The 23,276-nt window shown below is 33.5% G+C and overlaps 3 protein-coding genes and 1 pseudogene across 6 annotated transcripts in view; 1 reads left to right on the top strand and 3 right to left on the bottom strand.

The window, feature by feature from the left end:
- Nucleotides 1–413: 413 nt before the first annotated feature.
- On the bottom strand, nt 414–4,152 carry LOC128177569 (uncharacterized; annotated as a pseudogene).
- Nucleotides 4,153–8,410: 4,258 nt separating this feature from the next.
- Nucleotides 8,411–13,273, bottom strand: LOC128177570 (ectin-like). The gene is made up of 5 exons (XM_052844321.1): nt 13,139–13,273; nt 12,802–12,825; nt 12,129–12,338; nt 9,647–9,790; nt 8,411–8,580 (listed from the first exon to the last, which is right to left on the bottom strand). The coding sequence occupies exons 1-5, from the start codon at nt 13,188–13,190 to the stop codon at nt 8,441–8,443; spliced, it is 570 nt and encodes a 189-aa protein (XP_052700281.1). The 5' UTR covers nt 13,191–13,273; the 3' UTR covers nt 8,411–8,440.
- A 5,333-nt stretch (nt 13,274–18,606) lies between these two features.
- Nucleotides 18,607–22,704, top strand: LOC128175777 (ras-related protein Rab-1A-like). Of its 3 annotated transcripts, XM_052841617.1 has the most exons (7): nt 18,610–18,785; nt 19,574–19,646; nt 19,848–19,886; nt 20,028–20,075; nt 20,819–20,914; nt 21,604–21,735; nt 22,011–22,704. In XM_052841617.1, exons 1-7 carry the CDS (start codon nt 18,772–18,774, stop codon nt 22,206–22,208), a joined length of 600 nt encoding a protein of 199 aa, XP_052697577.1. In that variant the 5' UTR covers nt 18,610–18,771; the 3' UTR covers nt 22,209–22,704. The 3 variants fall into 3 exon arrangements, with proteins under 3 accessions (XP_052697578.1, XP_052697577.1, XP_052697576.1); XM_052841616.1 differs by lacking the exon at nt 18,610–18,785 and having other exon boundaries at nt 19,536–19,646; XM_052841618.1 differs by lacking the exons at nt 19,848–19,886; nt 20,028–20,075 and having other exon boundaries at nt 18,607–18,785.
- A 59-nt stretch (nt 22,705–22,763) lies between these two features.
- The window catches only part of LOC128175774 (A disintegrin and metalloproteinase with thrombospondin motifs adt-2-like), a 2,771-nt gene continuing 2,258 nt past the window's right edge, over nt 22,764–23,276 (bottom strand). For both annotated transcript variants that reach the window (XM_052841612.1, XM_052841611.1), the window contains 2 exons: nt 23,231–23,276; nt 22,764–22,913 (listed from right to left, as the gene is read on the bottom strand). The exon at nt 23,231–23,276 is cut by the window's right edge and continues 98 nt beyond it. In XM_052841612.1, the coding sequence (XP_052697572.1) occupies nt 22,771–22,913; nt 23,231–23,276 (189 nt within the window). In that variant the 3' untranslated portion in view covers nt 22,764–22,770. The remainder of the gene's footprint in view (nt 22,914–23,230) is intronic.

Raw genomic sequence — 23,276 nt, 5'->3', positions numbered from 1 at the left:
GCAATGGATACGCCATTTTCACGTTATCCAAACATGTCACTACCGGCGCGGATACACGACAGTGGTTAAAGGAGAATTAAAAAAGTGGATCTTTTAATTAAAAAACAAAAGCACCAGGTAGATCTTTCTAACATGGGGAAACATTCACGAACCCCCAATATCTTATATCAAAAACGTTTGTCGTTGTCAATATACTAATCTGAAATAAAATGGAACAAAAACCAAAAACATTCTGAAAATGAATTTTAATTAAAAATGTACAATTTTCTCAGAACACAATAGTTTGTGATAAACTTGATTTCTTTTGACGTGAATGTTATTTTCGAGAAAATCAAAATTCTAAATTCCATATACTGACTTTAAATTACCATTCAACTGACATTTGAAGGCAGATGGTTAATTCCATTGCCACGTTATTTGATCGCCTTTGCCTCTAGATGAAGTTCCAACAAATGTCTGTCTATGTTAACAGCAACAAACACAGAAAAATAGAACTGGTGCTGATAATATTTAAAGGGAGTTACCAGTTTTTTCAATGCAATATATATTGTTAACTGAAAAAGGATTTTCCTTGAAAAATATACCAGTAGGTTTTGTCTTGCTGATTTCTGCTTTCTTCTCGGCATCTAATCCATTCCAAATCAGTAACTCCTGATACAACCAAACTTTTGACAATTTCTTCACTTGATCTTGTTCTGCTTGCCCGTCGAATTGGTTTTGCACATTCAGAGTCAAGCAGTTTTTGTTTTGAACTTTCAGTTTTTATGTCGACGACTGGCTTTAATGAGGCCTAGTACAGTTCGAGAACGCACGCTGTCGTTACTTATATGTGTATGAATCTTTTAATTTATACTTTCGAAATGTATCCAATAGGGGCCTATTTTAAAAATTATCAAACATTGAGATGACCCCCTAAATGGTAAATGTCTGATTTTTTATATTAAAAAATAAATATGTCAGTACAAATTCGCGTAAAAATAAAAGCATTAACAAATCTGTTGCAGAACAAACTAGAGTCTAAATCCGGCCTCGTTAAGGTTTCATGAACTTGGGCCATGAACATGGAGGACGTACTTGTTGGATAGATACTCTGTAAGACAGTTTTTGTCGTCATTTTTAATAAACATTTCATGAATTTTTTTCTACAGATTATTAACAATTAAGCAATCCATAGCTTTTTATACAGTTACATCCTATATCACTTCATTCTGCCCCATTTTATGATCAACGAGTTGTTACGCGCTCGTTTCGGTTGCTAAAAATTTTTCCACTGGAATGGAAATTTGCCCTTCCATGCGCTCTAGTATCTGCTCCAAACTTTAGACAGAGGAAAATAGGTGTAAAGAGAGAGAAAACCTACCAAGTTGATCAATGAACTTGGTTCCGATTGGAGATTTGATTGGCTGTCTGTCATCATCACCATCATCTTCATCACCATTTTCAATTATGATAGATTTTGCTACCTCTGCTAAACCTATTCTCATTCTGTCTTTCAAGTCGTTGAAATAATCTTGGGCTTCTTGATATTGAATCTGTATACCACATACATGTAAAAGTCCTTGCTTTTGGCTATTTAAATCTCCTGAAGCACTTGATTGAGGGAGTGGATCAGAATGAGAACCGAAAAAAAATATGTGTCCTCATCCTTCTGTGAAAGAATGCATAAAATTTAGAATAAGACTGCATGTACATGTATCACAAATGTGCATAAAAAAGTGATCAATAGTGTCTTCAATTTGAAAAAAGGTGGTGTCTTTGTTCAAGATGCAGTAACATTAACAGTAAACAGGGTTTAATTGACCAATTTAATTTAATGTCGTTGAGAACTTGTGTAAATCGTCAGTAGATAGATATAAAAACTTCATTTATTGGTGATGATGTGTAATTTTTGTTGGTAAACAAATTTGAGTTATCGGACTTTTGAATCTAACGTGTCGACTTGGATAACACTAGAAGAGTCCCGAAACTAAAAGTGAAATCGAATGATACATTTACCATGAGTTTCGATCACCATGAGAGAATCTTTTTCACAGTAATTTTACATTTGAAAAAATAGGTATCGTCTTGTTATCTTTATATCCACTAATCAGAGAACAAAGAAATTATGATCAATTATGTATTGTCAGCGTTAACGATCGCCACGCTTAATCACATTTTCACATCGAGGCGCTAAATGGAAGTGGCAAGGGGAGAAGCCAAATTTTCAAGGTGCTAATGAGTGATATTAAAAAGCAATTAAAACTGAATTAATTAATCCATGTTTAGGCACTTATACCCGATAACCCATACCGTTTACCTTTGTAATTGTTTAAACAAACAGAACCGACAGCATCTGATATTTAAATGAACACTTCTATATAGCCTTAGAAATGGACTGACGTTATTGTTTTGCAACTTGAAGAAATTTAATACATATGGAAAATCGTTGGCGCACTATTAATTTTATCGCTCAGAGGCACTTGCGCCAAAGGCGCTAAAATTTGTAGTGCGCCATATTTTCTCGTTTTACAGTAGTTTGGACAACAAGGTATGTATGATTACCAAAATATTAAGCAAACTGCAGTGGTGGAAGCAGAAACTTAGGACGGAGTCGCAAAACACAAGTTTAAAGTGAAAAGCCCACATTTAGCTAGATATATATTACCGGGTACATACTTTCCACTGTATATAAAACCAGGTATCAGTCAAACAGGAAAGGGTCAAAAAGATTATCACTGCTTGCTTTCATTTCTTCTATTTTTCAATCATTCTATCCGGTATAGTAAAAACCTTCAATGCAAAGTCCATAGTTTTGGAGCTCAATATGTGCTTTGCTAGCATGTTGTAAACCCTTCCTCCCCACAAGGTTAATAGGAGCAGTCTCTCACTTAAAAGAATAATTCTAAAAACCAAATAAAATGATTGTATCTTTAAGTTAACTGAAAAATGATGTTATTTATCTTAATACCATAGGTAACCAAATCTCAAAAAGATATAATTATGTAATATAATTCATTGTTAATGTAACACTGTTAGTATGAACAAATTAAGAAGGCTGCATAGATGGTTGTCGCCATTTTTAGACTTTATTTTTCTAAGAAAAGGGAAAGATGTATAAAGATGTAGCATTAAAATATTCATTTTTTAAAATCTAAAATATTTGGATTTTTTAAAAATAAAAAAAATATATGAATGTTATAAAGGTCTGTTTTATTAAAGAATAAATGACTTTAGTTGTAAAAATTTACAGACTTATATAAATGCATCAAATTGTTCAACAAGCCTAAAATCAATATAGACCCGATTTGCTCTCCTTGATTCTCTCTACCAGTTATCTACATTTTTAGGAATCAACTTGTGACATTAAATTAAGGTAAAATGATGCCTATGTACAGTGTACGGCAAATAATAAATAAAAAGTGTCAATCGTCTAAACTTTTCTTCAAATTGTTTTGTTTACCTGATGTGTCTGTCTGACTCCTTTGTAACATCCCTCCCAAAAACCGAGAAACTTCATCTGCACAAATTATGCCCCTTCCATCCAAGCCCCTTTGAACTTAAGGAGGTGCAGCTTTACTGCATTCTGCCAATGAATGGAGTTCCCTTCTTCCATGCTTAAAGCATATGGTGGCACTCCCATGGCAACATCATATGCAGAGGACTTCCCACATCTGAAACACCTATAATCCAATAAAAATACCAAGCATACTGCAGCGGTTGAAGCAGAAACTTAGGACAGAGTCGCAAAACAGAGTTTAAAGTGAAAAGCCGACATTTAGATAATTTTTATATATTACTGCGTACATACTTTCCATTGTATATATAACCAGGTATCTGTCAAAACAGGAAAGGATCAAAAAGACTTTCACTGCTTGCTTTCATTTCTTCTATTTTTCAATCATTGTATCAAGTATAGTAAAACCTTTAATGCAAAGTCCAGAGTTTTGGAGCTCAATATGTGCTTTGCTGGCATGTTGGAACCCCTTCCTCCTCACAAGGTTAATACTTGACTCCTTTGTAACATTCCTGTTTAAAAACCGAGAAACTTCATCTGCACAAATTATGCCCCTTCCATCCAAGTCCCTTTAACTTTAAGAAGTGCAGCTTTACTGCATTCTGCCAATGAATGGAGTTCCCTTCTTCCATGCTTACAGCATAAGGTGGCACCCCCATGGCAACATCATATGCAGAGGACTTCCCACATCTGCAACACCTATTGTCCAATATATGCATAAATACAATATATTATATATATTTGCAAAGAAACATTCACCTTATTTGAACTTCATCTCCGTCTTGCATTTGGTAAGGGTTTAAACTCATTACCCTCGGAAACACTCTACTAGCAGTGATTAGCTAGCACACTACCTACTTGGCCTTTTTTGATGAGGAACAAAACCTTGCGCTTTGCACTACACAAGTTTTGAAATTAAAGTGAAATTCAAATAGTATTCTCAAAAATGATTGTAACGATACAAACATAGATTATATTTTTTCATTTAATCATTAAAAATTTAGCATTGCATAAATTAAATAAATAAATTGGATCATGTTCTTCCATTTATTGTTAGAACTTACACATTTGATGAGTCATATGGTATATATTTGTTAGTTTGTCTTAATTTATAAATCTAAATGCCAAAAAAATTTCAAGAACTGCGAGAACTTATGATTTACTTACAAATCGTGAAGATATCTCCAGATTTAACATAATCATTGATTGGTTTTAACTGAAGTCCTGCCTTTGTCCCACCCATGCTGCAGTAGTTGAAAGGGTTGCTAGAATTATCATCTCCGGGGAGATGTTCCTGGACTTTGCCATTAATTTCAAAAAGTTAGCCACGGTTGCCGAAAGAAATTCTCAAACCTGAAACTTCATTCTTGTAGCTCTTTCAAAATTAAAACTATTTTGTTGGGACTGACTCCCTGTTTCCTTCTTTTACAAGACGATGCCATCTTAGTAAGAAATTGAAAAGCCTGATATCATTTTTTAAACAATTTCAGTACACTCAGATCAAGGTGTTGATGGCGATTCAAGTTAACAATCTAACATTACTTTGTCTGATGAAGAGAAAGGACGGTGAGTGGGATGTTCCTACTCACCACTCAAAAAAATGCGAGTACTCAGTACATGACATATGTACGGGTTATGCGTTTAAAAAAGAAAATCCTAAAACATGTATCATTTTTTGTCCAAAGCACAATAAAAGAAAATATATCATTATGATAAGTTTGAGTTTTTATTTTATTACCTTCCTTAATCTATCTAGATTAGAACATGTCTTTCTCTAGCGTTTTTTCTTCGGGACACCGGGAGGAGCCACTCTGTTTTTGTTCTTTGCCTCAAGTATAAAATTGCACCTTTCTCCCTTACTTAGGTGACCTGCCTCTATAATCATTAATAAATAAAAATTGTAAAAATAAAATTTTTTGTATTTTTGTTAGTATCTTAATTTGTTCATCTCCATCTGTCGATAATTTGTTTTATTCAAAGGGTCATTAATATAAAATACATGGTAACTGTCTTGAAATATATGAATTAAGCTACATGTATATTTAGGTGGGTTAAGAACACGTGATAGAGGGTTAGGCCTGCTGAACCCTTTTCACGTTTTCGACCCGAGCCCAAATATAGCTTATACTTCGAGACATTTATGTTTATTCCACAATATCAAATTATTTTTACGCATTAAACGAGCCATTTTCAACAAATTTCGCTGAATATCTGCAGTTGAAACTATCACACCATGGCGTCAACCAAGCAAAAAGATGACGTCACAATACAAATGAAACGCTGCGCGAAAGCGTGCGTACTCGTTCTGTACTCGGCCTCGTTAAATACATAAGTAGGTAATTTTTAGCTACATAGCTAAATAAAGTGATTGAACTGGACCTGTTTACCACACAGGAATTCTTTTCAAACACTCTACACAGGGTTTCATCTCACACAGACATAGGCCACACAAAGACCATTTTGACAAACACCACGATGGTTCTTGCTGAAGGACACACCTTTTCTCATTAACGACCTGCAGGCATGTTCACGAAGCTATCTTAGGACTATGGTTCGTCCTAAGTACATCTTAGGATACGTCTTAGTCTTAAGTCTGTTTCTCGAAGCTCTCCTAAATTTAGGAACCGCCATAACTTTGTCCTAACTTTAAGACATCACCTACCTTGTCCTAAGACCATCCTAAAGCTCTAAAGTCACGTTTTTAGGGATATTGGGATGTTGTGAAGCCTTTTCTTAAGACTGGTAGAATAAGGCAATATTTTCCACAGTTCCAGCATTTTCGACAAACATCAAATTCCTAATCCGGGAGGGGGGGGGGGGGGCATAGTCAATTATTCTATCATGTATGTTCATTTTAACAATATGATGTGGAGGGGGACCCGAACTCTCACCACTTCCCCGTTGCTACATGCCTGCCTTGGAGCTGACAAATTAAGATTTTTTTTTTCGCAAATACTATCTCTGTTTGACGAATGAAAGTTATTCACTTATTCAAGTTTTTTTCATTTACATTGTACACTAAATGAGTTACATTCATTGTTTTGATTATGATAATTATAATAATTTTGATAACAATTATTTAAATGTCCTTTGCTATAAAAAGTAAATTTACATCGGGTTACATATACCATGCGTGATCATTCCTAATTTTTATCACTTTATTCTGAAAAAAAAAATAATCTTTAAATAATATTTGTAATGTTGAATGAACTGTATTTATATATTTTCGAGATATATTACAACTTATTTCTTATTTATCACGTTCGTGTATTCTATATATTGCAGATTAAAGGGAAATTGGTTGTGTTTGTACGAGTACATGTGTTTCCTCATGTAACGTTTCAAATTCTATGAAAATCGCGTGTTTATGTATTACACCTACTTGAATGACAAGATTCTCAAATATTAATCATGAAATGACAATACACACGTGTTGTTTACATAATTATCTGCTTGTAAGTCAATTCTGTCCTGATAATTATTTGAAATTTTTGGGGCTTGTAATACTTTTTATTTTTTAATTTTTTTTTGGGGGGGGGGGTCATTTAAAGAAAAACAAACCCAATTGTTATTGTTAATTGATATATATTTAGGTAAATGTAAAATTATTAAAATGCATACATTAAAATTACTGGTTTTAGGCCTTTTGTGTTAACTACCGAGACGTACAATTTTCTCTGGCAAAATGTTCAATGATTCATCCCTACACAAGTCTCTCAAATTCGATCTGAATGAATAATTGTGAAAAATAAGAATGGTTGTAGAAGGTTAGGATATCCTAACTTTAGATGTTCCTAAGTAACCGTCGAGCTACATCTTAAGACGTGTCCTAAGTTGATCTTAGGATGTTCCTAACTTTTTTCCTAAGTCATATCTTAGGAACACACTTAGGTCATATCGTAGGAAAGTTTCGTGAACATGCCTGCTGGTCAGAACTAACTCTTGCACAAAACCGGTCTAACAGTCAGTGACTAGCTGACCCATTCTCTTACCAGAGGTCGTGCTACACACGCTTCGCTTACACCTCTGTCACTGCCGGAAAAATAGTCTGTCACATGATCAAAACAAGCATGGGGAGCACATGGCATTGTTGATTTGCTTCTCCTGTACAATCAGCTTAAAGGGAGTTTCTTAACTGGCAAAGACTTAATGGACAAGTTTAAAACTACTTTTCTATATATCCCTAACAAAACCTGAATATTTTAATGATGTCGTGTAAGATAATTAAGACTCTTAGAGCATGGTAATTGTGTAATTTTCGTTTCTTTGAATATATTTAAACTAAATATTGTATGATATTGAAAATATTTGATGTTTGCAAAAGGCTATATTTGAGGCCAAATCGTATATTAAGTGCACTATACCTCTTTATCAAATAATGTACTGCATTTAAGTCCTTCTCGTTACAAATAGAATATTTCAAAACATTTTATTATACTCATATACCAATAATTAAAGTATTTTCTTTTTAAAGCGCTAAGCATAGCTCAGCGCTTTATTGTCGTTAGATTTCTACTTCCGGTGCAAGGAATAACCGCCCCCTATGAACAGAAGTTTACATCATTTAAACTGGTTAGGGAACCAGTTTCAGGAGCTGCACGGGCTAGTACGGGCTACTGTGAATTTGATGTACAGAGCTTACATACATCATTGCAGGGGCTGCCACGCAGTGATGAGGAAATATATCGCGTATACAGAAACTAAAATGTTATATACATACATGTATATCTTTTACAAACAGAAGCTGGGTTAGCGCTTTTCAGTACTATGAGTACTTTGATTTATAATCACACCGGTATCTCATCTGTGATAAAAAATTTGTTTTTTGATTAACACTCTTGCATTAGTAATGGATTTCATTACAATAACGCATAGCTCGTGTTATAGTTTTTGAATAGAATAAAATCAACTAATCAATGAGCATTGTCATGACATTGCGACAGGCAATCATTTATTGGATCGTATCGTAAAGAATTTCTTGTGAGTAGTGGTTGCCTTTGTCGTTGTGGTGACCGATATCCACTGTGTGCCTGTGGTCGCTGCGGTTGTAACTGGTTGTGTGGTGCTAGCAGCAGGGGTTGATTGAACTAAGCGCATGAAATTAAAAGTAATGGATATTACATTCGATGCAAAAAAAAGGCATTCGTGGTTTGATTATAAATGATTTAATTCTTGAACGTATATATTACACCTGCCTGTGAAAAATACACCAGTCTTTGGTACAGCGGAACATTTTAGAAATAAACAGCAAGTTAAAAAGTTCATCGGGATATGAACATAGTTGGTCACGTGATCAAATCCTGTGACCATGTACCAACAAGTAAAAATTCCAAAACAACAAAAGTATCCCAGGCTTCATGTAGGATTTGATTATGTGCCCAACCAAGTTTATATCCCAGTGAACTTTTTAACATTTCTGTTTATTACTTAAATGTAAGTTTGAAAAAAAAGCAAATGGTTCAGAATCATAAATATAACGGTCGTTTTTTTAGTGTACAATAATTCAACCGTCAAACGATAATTATTGTGACGTCATGAAAAAGTTCACACAGAATTGAACGTTTTCGCTTTACCATACGTTCATATAAGGAAGCATATTTGCAAATATAAATGTCTAAAAATGAGTTTAAAACATGCATTTTATAAACTTGTTGCTGATAAATGTTGTTTGTAACTACATGGATAATATATGCAAGTATTGTCAGTTAAACATAAAAAAAATCCAGAATCATTGGATAAAGAGTCCTCGACACCCGTAACTTTAGTTATTTTTTAAGGCAAAACGTCACAATATGGCGATTACAACCCGTTGTTAAATGTGGGGATATGTATTTGTTGCACGCAGAGGATACAGCAACAGCCAGACAATTTGACATACAGAGGCCTTTGCTTTCATGAGAAGTGATTAATTTTTTTAAAGTTGGTTTTCCCTTCAAAATAACCAAGCTTTTTTCTGCCATTTACAAGTTGTAATTATGCTAGAATTCATTCTATTCAACATTTTTATGAAATAACAAAAAAGTTTGGCCTAATATGCGTAACTTTACCAAAATATTTTGAGAACCCTTAACTGTTCATCCAGAAACTAAATCAAAATGCTTCCAATTAATACATTCGTTAAGATAAAAAAAATCATAAAACGAAATGTCTTACCCGGACATTGGTGGACATTACAGGAGGCTGACTCTATATAGTCTCCAATACAGGGAGCAGAGCCACACGTCCTATGTCTGATCTGTATACCGCCCCCACAGGTCTTGTCACAGGGAGAAAATAGACCCCATGGGTTCCATGTGCCTGAATTGATTCAGAAATTGGTTTTTAGCGTTATATATATTGTTCAAAAAAAAAAAAAATAAATTTATCCTAAGATTGGGTCTTATCCATAGTACACATGATTGTATTGAGTCTCTTAAACTAGTGTTCTAGCCACATCTGTTGTATTATTTAAAACAGTTTATCATTGGAGTCAAATTTTACTTGATCAGTGGCAGAGACGTTTAAAATAATTTTTCGGTTTTCGGATTTGAATTCAAATTCAATAAATTCAATTTATTTGTGAATGAGATTCTGACCAACAATTTGACGATATACAGTAATTACAGTAACTGCAATTACCAACGAACATCTTACATGCAAATAAAATCAAACAGCTACACATATGTAATGCATAATCATTGATTTTGCCATTCACATAGATTATATATTTCTACATGTATCTCCTGGAATTCGTTTTTACTAGTAAACTAGTCCTTTTATAAAAGAAATGCATTCCCTAAATAAGATTTAATCGAAAAAGTTTTTGAGTCTGCAACCTTAACTTATATCAATACTCAAAGGATTTAATACTTGATAAGGTTTACTTTACCAATCTTGGAATATAATCATATTATGCCATGGAGTAAAATGACGCGATTATCATTGTGTATGGGAAGAGCACCAGTACGCCATCAAAGTTTCTGTGAAAGGTTTTATCCATACTTGTACTAGTATAAAGACGACAATATGGTGCTTACATCCACAATATCTTCAATTGGTTTCATTTATTAATCAAAGTAGTTACCAATCTTTATCTGAAAATCTCACTTTTTTATAATATGAATTTTTGGACTTTTCCGACAAGAATTCCGAGAAAACCCCATAAGAATCATCAACATATTTCTGGAAAATAATATGGAGCCACACAATATTGGACTCTATATTTTTGTTCAACCAGACGCTCGGCTGTCTTTATTAATCTCCGGCAAGCAAGAGAAACTCTCTGCCATTGTGTACACCAGGTCACGGGATAGCTTGATGACGCAATCTCTAAACAGGTCGGGTACACTACCTTATATGGATAGCATTATTTAACACGTGACAGTATTTTCGTCAAACAGATTCTCCAATCCAGTGAATGAGTTGCAATGCATGACGGTCTACAACGTATTTACGATTCAACAGACGCACGTTGTTTTTGTTTGTTTTATTCACAATATTTAATTGCTTGCCAGAATGTTTGTACATCTTGATTTTTACTTTAGAAGGTAAAAAAGGAAAGATTACGTACCACTAACTTTGTTCCATGCTCACATTGAAAAATACTGTTGTTTTAGTTGATCAATTGTTGCTTTAAAAATGATCAGTATCAAACGACTGAAAAACATACGCATACAAGTACAAACAGGTTTTGATAAGAAAAAACTGCACAGTTGTGTATTGGTGACTTTATCATTGTGCACTAGAAATAAATACAGGTAACTGTACATTTTTAACATGCATGAATAGCCACGGTATTAGAAATGCACAAATATAAAAACGCAGAAGCGCAAGCTGTGCAGCATATAGTATTCTGTTCGTTAAGCATTCTGATGAAAGTCCCTGAAGAAAATATCAACGCGCATTCTAATAATGTTATCTTAAATATGGGATATCACGTGAAAAAACGGTACTCATTGCTGCTAATTCTATAGGACGTACCTCTCTTTTGAACATTGACAATGGGGTATTTAAATAGGTTGATATAAGTCCTCATATGCAATATTTTTTAAATGTGAGCATAGAAATTGAAGTTCAGACATAATTGTCCATATTAATTTTATAAATTCTGAAAAATCATTCAAAATGAGTGTCCAAAGGACAATTCAGATTGGTATATATTTTCAATACAATTTGTATACACTGAAACTTGTAGTAGCCCACAATGCCTTGCAACTCATTCACCTGATTGGTTTGTAGATAAAAGTAAACAGATGGCTAATTTAGTATGCAAATTTATGCCGACGTCACAAAATATAGTGGTCTCGACCTGCTAAATATAGAATGACTCTCTGCTTGTCGGATATTTACGGAGACAGCCGAGCGTCGGGTTGAACAAGACTATCTTGAACTCTGGCGTAGGAATATATACGACCTGAAAAAAATATTTTAACTGTTCGTATCATTTAAAATCTGACTATTTTGAAGGTATTTATAAATATGTTTCCTTGAGAAGGAATGCTTCAGCATACATTACATCGAATAAATCAAATATTTTTAAGAACTAGATCTTGTTAGCGTGATGGTTTGCGCTTAGGACCAAACACTGTTTCACTTTCGGTTTGAGAGAGTAACAGCATAGGAGAGTTGATTAAAATCAACACCCAAAAGTAAGTACCTAATAGCACCGTCGTTGCGCCTGTGGTTTGTGGACAAATACCAACACAGGCCTCTTTTTCGTCACCCCCTATTCCACATTTGGTCCAATGTACAGTTCCCAAAAAAGGAATGTGACAACCGCGAGTTCTGTGTCGTTCGCCAGTGTTCCCACATGACGCTGAACACGAACTCCAAGATGACCAATTCTCCAGAACGACGGGAGGTATAACTATGCACAAAATATATATTAAAAAATTGGTTTATTGACGAATGTTTTAATACAACTTTAAAATAAGATCTGAACATTTCATTACAAAAATTGCAAACCTTGATTAATTCATAAACCTGATAAGTGTTAGATTCAAATGATGCTGGTCAATAAAAAAAAATGTTGTAAAAAATCTTTTGTAACTTAGTCTGTTTCTAGGGATTATTGTGACTTTTTTGTCTTTTTATTTTTTATTCACGTAATTTAGGTCTTTTGATTTAATGATGCATAAAATCCATTTTATAGAATCGGATTTGAATTTTTGTCATTTATCTATACTGCAAAACATCTTTTTGTCTTAGTGCACATTTTTAGGATTTTTTTTGCACACTATAGATATTACTAATTAAAGACTTTCGTATCCGAAGCACATATGATAAATCAAAAATGAATAAAATCGAATGTTTGATAAATATATACTTACATAAAAACCGCTTTTCAGATGTATCTACAAAACGTTTGGGTGATTCGCAACATTGATAAAACAAGAGAGAGAGAGAGAGAGAGAGAGCGTGCAATTGTGCAATTATCATAAGTAATAGCGGTCTTTATATGCAAATATAAGTGCTGAAATAAAAAAACATCGTAGAAATAATTCTATATTTTATATCTACACAATCAAATATCCGCTAAAACAATATCAACTATTTTCTAACCTTCTATTTATGATTCAGTATGGTAACCAAGAGGGAAATCTTATAGTAATTTGAAGTTATGAAGTAGTTTTTTGTAAAGTATAAATAATTGAAAATATTTCTTACCAGCGATGCTCATTGAAGCAAAGGTTAATACTAAAATCAAATGTACAAACATATCTATGCTATTCTACGATGATTAGTACAAAAGGTTTATGATATTATGATCAGGTAAACCAAGCTGATAAAGACTAAAGTTACATTGGGATCAAAAATTCAAAGATAAGGTTAGACAAGGTTCATGTGTATTACTCTCAGGGTTCGTTTCTGTTCATGGACTTCTGATCTATGCATACACGGACAAGTGATCACTTATTTTGTTATAATCATACATGGACAAATTATTAGTAGCTGTTGACATGATCATAAACTTTGTGAGTGTTTGATATTTGGTCAAACTATCCCCCCTCTCACCCCCCCCCCCCTCGACCCCCCCCCCCCCCCAAAAAAAAAGAATGAAATGAAAAAAATCGTTGGACCTATTTTCTTCCTATCATGTCAATACTAATGTAGCATTAGTTCCGAGGAAATGGAATGGGAATAACTTGAATTAACTCATGTATTTCAAACGTTATCATTTCGTTTTTAATTGCGTTGGTCTAATTCACAGAATGAAATTGAGGTGACCTGACCTTTATAAGACTCTGGTGCCCTATTTTCCACTTTTATCTTACTGTTTTCTGACAGCAAACAAATCCTGACCAGATATCTAATTTATGGATCAAAGAAAACACGATAGAACATTGTGCGATTGATAACGTTTTCTAAATATAATTGTGAAGGAACAAGTCGTGAAAATTTATGAATTAATCATAGAAATGAAATTTAATTAGTTTACCAACAATCAGTACTGACATTTACCTTCATAACAGTTTAAGAAATATATACATTCTATTATGATAAAAAAAAAAAGTTGACAATTTGAAAACGGTTACTAGATATTCAAAGGCCGAATGATTTTTGAAAACTTTCGATTTTTTTTCCCGTTTGAATGTCAATTGGGATTGGAAAAAATTACTGTCGTCCATTTCTTGAAACGATACGATGAAATATCAATAAAAATTAAGACCCCCCCCCCCCTCCCCCTCCTTTTTAGATTTTGTATAGAATTGCCAATATCTTTTACAATGCGCAACAAAGTATTTATTTTTTAACATACGACACATTAAAAATCAAAGCTTTTAATTCACAAAAATCCCTAGTAACGTCATATATAGCTGCTACAATAATTTTTTTAAAAAATAGATATTGTTTTTATCAACATATTTGTTTCCACTATGCGTTACATAACCTTGGTCGTCTTTCAGTTATTTGTAATAGAACTTACGAGTTTGCCCTTAGTCCTTTTTGTCATAATACGAAGGGTCTTAAAAATGCAAACAAATTTGTTCTTACGCCTATCTAACACCTTAACAATTATTTCTCCTTCTCTTGATATATTGCGTTAAAATTTGAGGGCTTTTGCCACTAAAAATCCCTGATTACGTAATAAATGGATGTGCAATAAGTTTAGATTTTAGAAATGGAAGACCTTGATAATACTCTTCTATCAACGATTTTATATAGAAAATTCTGAATCAGGGAACAAAATGATTTATCTTCACATTTGGAATGAATTATTTCAAAACCTTTTTTGTACTAAAAATTAAATTCTTTTTATTAATTTACAACATACTAGATGATAGCCCTTGCAAGCGCGGGAATTAACACTTTACATATTATAATGATATAATGCTTAATATGTTGAACCATTTGTTTGTTTTGTTCATTTTTGTATATACCTTGTCCGATTTTTTCCTGATTTTATTCTTTAAAATCAAAATAAAAAACAAACTGCATTGATGGATATTTAGAGGAGAGGGCATACAGGCATAACAAATCTAAACTGAAATGGATAATATATACATGTAGTACGTGGCCTTAATCCTGTTTATTGGAGCTGCCTAAAAAAATTAAATTTTATTGTATTTATTTCAAACCAGTGATTGGGTATTTAGTCTCTCTCTCTCTCTCAATTTGGTTCTATAGGTCAATTTTAAATATAAGTTCTATTACTGTCCCAAATAAGAATTTCAGATAAAAGACTGTTTTCAAAAACAATCTTTTTTTGTGTATTAATCGAATACCGATACAAGGTATCTGCCAGCGATGCATGATGAACTTGTCCTACACTTTTCGTTAAATAGTCAATCCGCGTTCTTGGTTACCCCGTTCTAGAAGGTTTTATCCTATAGCCAGAGGTCGTGCTTTGCAAGTGAATGCACCCCTGCGAATGTGTTCGGCCAGAAAAGCTGAAACTTGTGTGAAAGCATCCTTAGGTATTGTAGATTCAAGTATGTTCAAATCATGGTCCTGAGGGGTAAGCTGGGACCACAATAGGGGGAAGGGGGGTTGAAGTTTTTCATAGGAGTGTATAGATTTAAACTAATAAAATTTACATCACAAAAACCAATAGGCTAGAAAAGCTGAAAACTGTGTGGAAGCATCCTCAAATAGTGTAGATTCAAGTTTGTTCAAACCATGGTCCCCGGGGTTAAGGTAGGGCCACAGTAGGGGGTCAAATTTTTACATAGGAATATAAAGAGAAAATTTATTTTAAATCTTCTACTAAGAACACGACTAGCCAGAAAAGCTGTTACTTGTGTGAAGTATCATCAGGTAGGGTAGATTCAAGTTTGGTCAAATTATGATCCGCGGGGGAGGATAGGGGCACAATGGGGACGGGTTAAATCTTTACAAAGGAATGTATTGAGAAAAATCTTTTTTTACAAAAACCATTTTCTTAGAAAAGGTGCAACATTAGTAAAAACAACATTAGTGTAGATTCAAATTCGTCAAAATCATATTTTTTAGTAGAAGGATGGAGCCACAATGAGTCCAATTCTACAAAGAAAAAACATTTTAAATTCTCCTAAACTCAAATGTTATAATATATGGTTTTACTTATTTGCAAGCATTTTGACACATTTTTGATTCTTTAAAATTGTTTAGACTTTGGCCTCAAGACAATTCTTTGGCTTCGCAAGTGTGATGTAGGTGTGAATCCCATTTTATTTAGATTTTCTTGAGAACTGTAGTGCTCAATATGTGAAGTGACAATACTGTGACAAAAATGGATCAATGATAAACAAATATCAAGGGCAAAAATTAATTCTTTAAAATACAGGATCTGTTAGACTACATTTAGTACATTGTTCATATTGTTTTGGTATATTACTCCGTAAAGTTGATTTTATGATGTCTATAGTTGCCCAGAAGAGCAATGTGGCCTATGGGCTTCTTGTGAATCGATGGGAATGACGAATTCGTGGTTTACAATCGAATCCATTCTTGAAAAAAAATATTACAGCTAACTGTGAAAGAATACATCAGTGTTCGCCAGAGTGGTAAATTTAACAATGGGTTTATTTTTATTATTTGTTGATTTAACTTTGAATGTAAAGATAAAAAGTCAGCTGATCCGGAAGACCTGCGTTTGAATACAGCAGTGGTTTTGCTATTATGAAATGTGATTAATTTTTGAAAGTTGGTGTTTCCTAAAAAAAAAAAGAGAGAAGAAGGTATGTTTTTCTGCCATTATCAAATTTAATTATGCAAGAATTCGACATCTGTATGACATATAACAGTTTGGGCTTGTATGCATAACTTTAAATAAAATCTGCGAAGCACATGGGCTTGGTTGTCGGATGATGGAGTTCTATATTACCTGTTCCCGACGACAAATTAAAATGATTTAAATTGGTAATTCGATAAAATTCGATAAGTTTGGCCAGTATCTAAATCATTTCGACACGATGCGTTTATAAAGTGGTAGAACGATGTAGTCAGAGGGCAGATATCACTCACTTGATCATTTTCCAACCTAGATCTCTTTTGAAATTGTTGAAGAAACTGGAGAACTTGAATGTTTAAAACATAGCGTAAGCCGTAGGCCCCCAATAAATCCAAGATGGCGTTTTTTCTTCCCTTTGATTGAGTGACACTTTTAACATGATTGAAACAGGGGTTTTCAGATAATGGTTTATTGCAAAAGACAAAAATGCACACACAAGATTACTAATTTAAATCATTTTTTTTTTTGGGAACAAATAATAAACAATGTGACGTTATACAGTAAGACTCCTTTATTACGGATTCGGAAACAGGAAATCGCGGATATACCGAAGTTTTATTTGATTTGCGCTACAGAAGGGGATTTGTAATAATCAGCCGGCAATGCTGAAACTTCTTCGGAAGCATCCTCAGGTAGTGTTGATTCAAAGTTTTGAAAATAATAACCCCTGGGGGTAGAATGGGGCCACAATGGGGGGTCGAAGTTTAACATGATTATATAGAGTAAATCTTTAAAAATCTTCTTCTCAGAAACTAATTAGCAAGGAAAGCTGAAACTTGTGTGGAAACATCCTCAGGTAGTGTAGATTCAAATTTGTGAAAATCATAACCCTGGGGGTAGGTTTGGGCCACAATGGGAGGTCGATGTTTTACATAGGAATAAACAGAGTAAATCTTTAAAAATCTTCTTCTCAGAAACTAATCAGCCAGGAAAGCTGAAACTTGTGTGAAAGCATCCTCATGTAGTGTAGATTCATAGTTGTGAAAATCATGATCCCCAGGGGTAGGGTGGGGCCACAATAGGGGGTCAAAATTTAACAAAGGAATATATAGGGTAAATCTTTAAAAATCTTCTCAGAAACTAATCAGCCAGATGTTTCTTTATAATTGTTAAGACTTTGGCCCCAGGACAATTCTTTGGCCTCCCGAGAAGGTTCAGAGTTTGATGTACGTTTATATCTAATATATAAACTATTGTTAAGGATCATTTTGAGAACTGTAATACTCAACATATGATATGACTATAAAATCATCTTGTTAGAAAAGGGACTAATGATTATAAACATAAGAATATCCAGGGGAAATGGATTTTATTTATACAGGATCTACATGTATTATTGTACATTGTCCAGATAGTTTGTATTAAGACTCCATTAAGCTGATTTTATCATACCTATTGTTCCTCAGGTGAGCGATGTGGCCCATGGGCCTCTTGTTTATTTTGTTGGTCTTTTTCACAGAATGAAATTGTGATTATCGGAAGATCATAGTACTCTTTTCTCTTTTATCCTTATGTTCTTCAACAGCGAACAAGTCCTAAAATATTTAATTTATTGGTTAAAAAAACAAAACAAAGAGAAGCTGTGCAGTTGGTAATCTTTTCTAAATAATACTTGATAAAGGAAAAAAAAATATTTTTTTTAAAATTAATGTTGATAGAATGGGCTTATGCCCGCCACCTTAAAGCTTAAAAAGTGTTTCGTTTCACATTAAAGAGCCGAGTAATTAAATTTCAGATAAAGTATTTAAGAATAGAATAGAATTGCATTTGGCTCAGAAATATAGTAACTGTTGTAGGATGATTATCTGAATTGCATTTTAAACTAATTGCATATTGTTCAATGCAGTCAAACATTAATTGTTTTTACATGTTGCTCAAAATAGCCGGAACTTGAACCTTAACCTCTCCTTCAACCAAGACGTCACATAACTTTAACCATGCACGTGATTTACCAAGGAGGAAGGTATTTAATGAACGGATGTGTACAACGAGGAAAAACATGGGATTGTATTGATACAATTTAAAAACGGAATAAAGTGTTACAAATGAAATTGTTTTCCTTGAAATATATCCAGGTCTACGCACAATGGAGCCAAGATAGTACGTAAAGCAAAGTTGGAAGTCATTGTTCTTCAATCTAAGATATAATATATTACATCAAAGTTGACCTTCCCATCTAAGTTGCATGTAAGTTTATTTTGTTTGGTTTTTCGTGAGATATAATTATAATGATATGTCAAGGTGGTTTATTGATGAATATGTAATAGCGTGCATATAAAATTACATTTTGTATAAGATGGTTTTCATTATCAGTTCATAATCAAGAGGTTCTACTGAGCTTTTCTGACAACTAGTCCAGCGTCTGCAGTTGCCGTATGTTACTGTTTAGTAACTTTCCACACATTCTTCTCTAGAATATTTATAAGAATATTTCAATTTGTCCAAAGTACACGATTTTTGATATTGCAAAGCAAACGTCCTACAATGAAATAAAATTATATACATATTCGATAGAATTAATTACAGTTATGTAAGATTCTACATTGAAATGTACATCAAGGAATTGCTTATCAAATCTTTAAATCAAAAACCTAGGAATGCTAAAATTGGAAATATTTCATAATTTTATGTGAGTATCTTGTCAATGATATTGTGCAGACTAAGAGAGTATAGAAACTATGACCATCGGAGGCTCAGACTTCAAAAATAAAACACATGGAAGATATAGAAGTTACAAATGGGAATATATTGTTAAAATGATTAAGTTTTGTTATGTTAACCCCCTCCCCGGAGCCAGTTACCTAACTGCTACTTAGTTCAATGACTGTTCAATGGGATGTAGCTCCTAGGTCATTCTTGTAATAAATGCCCTCATTCATACTTTGCAGTGACTACCTATTCAAACTGTTACTTATTGGTGACCCTGGAGTTGGAAAGACCTCGCTTCTTCTGCAATTTGGAGTAAGTTCTTAAATAAAAGATTGCTCAAAAGGGAGCACAATCAAAAATGTGTACATGTAACTATAATCATATACCAAAAACTATGTTGCATCTCTCCACTCTTACAACATTGACCTAGAGTGTGATAATATCCATCATATAGTTTTTATGTATGTATTCTATCTTCGTGGATTGTTGATCGAGTTGAATAACTTATTTTAGGATGGCACATACTCAGAGAATCATATAGGAATAGATTTTGTGAGTACATCGTTTTATGGATGCATATTACATAATTAGTTCAACTTTTCTTCGTTTAGAAACCAACTTACTAGTATTTCCTGAGATGTTATTATTGTGAGTTTGCATAAAAAAATTCATTAACAACTGACTTTTTTCCAGAAACTACGAACAATTAAACAAGACGACAAAATTATAAAGTTGCAAATAGTAAGTGATAAGTGTTTTTCCCCATGTACAACCTGTTAGAATGCTAAACTGTTTTGTTTTTTTTAAATATTTGTGAGCCAATGCTCACTAGTGATAGCCCGGTTGTGATGTGAATATCGAATTTGATTAAAAACAAAAAACAAAAAAAAAAAAACCATATGACATGCCTAAACAAAGAGTGTGTTGAAATTTAAAGAATCTGTGATTAACGGGTTTTGAGAAATCTTTTGACGAAAATTTGACCGAAAATTAAATTTGGCTAGAAAAAAAACAAAGTCGTTATTTACCAAAAAGTTGTATGACTGATACAAAAATACATCCCATCATATGGTATACCTAAACAAAGAGTTTCTTAAAATTTCAAGCATCTGCGATTAAAAGTTGCTGAGAAATCTTTGACGAAAGTTTGATCGAAAATTTTGGCTAAAAAAACACAAAGTTGTCATGTAACAGGAATTTGACGGCAAAATTGGTACACAAAAAGAGTCCCACCATATGGCATACCTAATCAAAGAGTGTGTTAAAATTAACCTCAAGCAACTGCCATTAATAGTTGCTCAGAAAAATGAGACAGAGATTTGTTAGAGACAGACACAGACGTACAGAAAGACAGACAGACACAAAAATAGACACAAAAAGGTAAAATGGTATACCCGATCCCTTCGGAGTGGAAGATAATGATATATTTTTTTTAAAAAAGAGGAACATTGCATCATGAGTGAAGGTTGAACTGTTTTTTATAGTGGAACACTGCCGGTCAGGAAAGATTCCGAACTATTACATCTAGTTACTACAGAGGTGCCCGCGGCCTGTTTGTTGTTTATGACGTCACAAACCAGGTAAACGTAACATTTCGTGTTTGGAAATATATAATAGGGGCCATAATACTGTTAAACAAACACAGTAAAGAATTATTTGGAATTTTAAGAAACCTTGCTTGTAGATATTAGGTTATACTAGCAATGTGTTTTATTCTGAGCAATATTCATTTTTGTGAGTTTGTTAATGAAACCTCAAAACTGACCGAAGCATAGGAGTTTTTGTAGCTGACAATGGGCTTATGAAGGAGTATGTTACATTAATAAATTGAAAATTATTAAGATTGTGCGAACAGTTCAAAAGATGGATATAATACTAGCTGCAGGTCTTTAGTTCCCGGTCTTAAAACCTGAGGGCTACAGAGCCAACCATTGAAAAAAATTGTGTATTTATTGCACACAAAAACGGGCGCTTGTTTTGGACTGATCAGCCTTATTTATATGCAAATTCTGTAAAAACAATTAGGACCATTTTATTCTTTATAAATCCATTATCTATCTCCGTAAGTAATCTGTTTTCGTTCGATTGAAAAATAATAATGTGTGAATGAAGTTATCTTGGCTATTTTCCTATTATCAATTTCAACAGCACTTCTTTCACAGATTTGTGTGTTATTATCAAAGATTGTCCGAATGTGATGCATAAATACCTTGAGACAGACTTTAATTATGAAAGATTTTATTTTATCATGAGATATTTTTTGTTTCAGTTATCTTTCAACAATTTGAATGAATGGTTTGATGAAATTGATAAACATGTCAGTAAAGATGTCATAAAGGTACTTATTGGCAACAAAATGGATATGGAGACAGACAAAGTTGTAGATTATACCGCAGCAGAGGTCAGTATAATTAAATGTTTTATTTAAACATTTCTTCATTAAGCTGTCTTTAAGATATAATGTTTATAGTTGTTGTTTTTTATAAAGCAACACTTATATAACGTAATTTTTCAAACAATGAAATGTGTCTTTCTGATAAACATGTGATGGAAAAGGATAGTCAATGTAACCGTTTCGACAAAACATGCATGTGTACATTTCTAATCACGTAACATGCTTTGTTATTTTAATTTATTCTCTATGTAATATTTATCAACGTATTTAATTATTGTTAGGAATATGCTAAACAGTTAGAAGTCCCATTTTTGGAGACCAGTGCCAAGGACGGTACTAATGTAGAACAAGCTTTGATGACGATGGCCACAGAAATCAAGAACAGAATGGGACCAGCTCCCTCAGACTCACCCGATAGCAAGCCGAGTGTTAAAATTAACGCTAGCAACCCTGTCAAGCAATCAAGGGGTTGTCATTGACTGTAGTCAGTGTATATTTAATATCATCATGACCTGTTACGCGAGTGGCATTTAGTTTAGGTCAGCTGATTGTATGCAATTATTTCTTGCCAAATTAGGAAAGAGTCTCTTATGAGAGGGCCCAGGAAACTGTTGATTGATGCAGTTGGCCGAGGACAACTAAACAGCTAGTTTTCTGTATCTTCTTCATTACTGAGGCCAGTAGTTTAATTGGTGTCCTATTGTTTATTTATAGCATAATCTACTTCGATTTGACGGGATAACAGTTTGTTGCTTGACCGGGAAATAGTTTATACCGTGACTGGGTTAAATTTTATCACGTGATTGTAATTATAGTAATTCATGCGATAATCTGTTTCACTCTTTCTTGTTTTGTCTAGGTTTTTCTGTTAATTAAAACAGAACCAATGTGTAAGTTCAATTCATTGAGTAGATTATATATATAGTTGTTCTTTCTCTCCCTCTCTTAATACTTTTAGACTAAATACCTGGTACTCACCGCATCTCTTTTCTCTTTTTTTCTTTATACTTTTCAAATGAGACTTTAAACATTACATTTGTTTCAAGTAACATTTTTAATAGACCTTGACATTATGAATTCTTTCCAAGCGGCTGTTGCTTTGATCGTCGAGGTGATTGTTGCCCATCGAGTCATTGCCTTCGTGTTGGTTGTTGCTTTGGTTGTTGTTAATTGTGTCATGGTTGCTGAAATATTTGTTTGAATCTCGTCTTACATGAAATGACAAACCAGTAATATCAAATTTCTGCGAGACTGGTGAGACTGACGAAATTAACATCGTTGAGGTACCAGAATGAAAAACGCAATAGCAACAAATAACATACACTGCCCTTGCCTTTAATTTTATCGCTTTTATGAGAAAAGATATGAATTATTGTGTTGTCTTACGGTCCGGTATCTCCACAAATACGTTTTGACAAACTTCCGACTTTATAACAAAAACGCTTTGCCTATACAATGCTATAACAATCATTTACAGTATTCAATGTTACATATTTCTTACCCGCACACGGGTGATCGTTACAAGAGGCTGACTCTAGAGAGTCTCC

The sequence above is a fragment of the Crassostrea angulata genome, chromosome 3 (genome assembly GCF_025612915.1).
Source record: "Crassostrea angulata isolate pt1a10 chromosome 3, ASM2561291v2, whole genome shotgun sequence".
In the NCBI taxonomy this organism is placed as follows: domain Eukaryota; kingdom Metazoa; phylum Mollusca; class Bivalvia; order Ostreida; family Ostreidae; genus Magallana; species Magallana angulata.
The sequence above is the reverse complement of the archived record's forward strand: the minus strand, read 5'-3'. Positions and strand labels throughout refer to the sequence as shown.

Coding starts and splice junctions, on each gene's coding strand:
- LOC128175777 (XM_052841616.1), top strand. CDS start 19,551: ATGCCCTCATTCATACTTTGCAGTGACTACCTATTCAAACTGTTACTT. Junction 19,887..20,027: donor ATCATATAGGAATAGATTTT/GTGAGTACATCG, acceptor ACTTTTTTCCAG/AAACTACGAACAATTAAACA. Junction 20,076..20,818: donor AAATTATAAAGTTGCAAATA/GTAAGTGATAAG, acceptor TGTTTTTTATAG/TGGAACACTGCCGGTCAGGA.
- LOC128177570 (XM_052844321.1), bottom strand. CDS start 13,190: ATGTTTGTACATTTGATTTTAGTATTAACCTTTGCTTCAATGAGCATC. Junction 12,826..13,138: donor TGCTTCAATGAGCATCGCTG/GTAAGAAATATT, acceptor AACGTTTTGTAG/ATACATCTGAAAAGCGGTTT. Junction 8,581..9,646: donor TAATGTCCACCAATGTCCGG/GTAAGACATTTC, acceptor TCATGCGCTTAG/TTCAATCAACCCCTGCTGCT.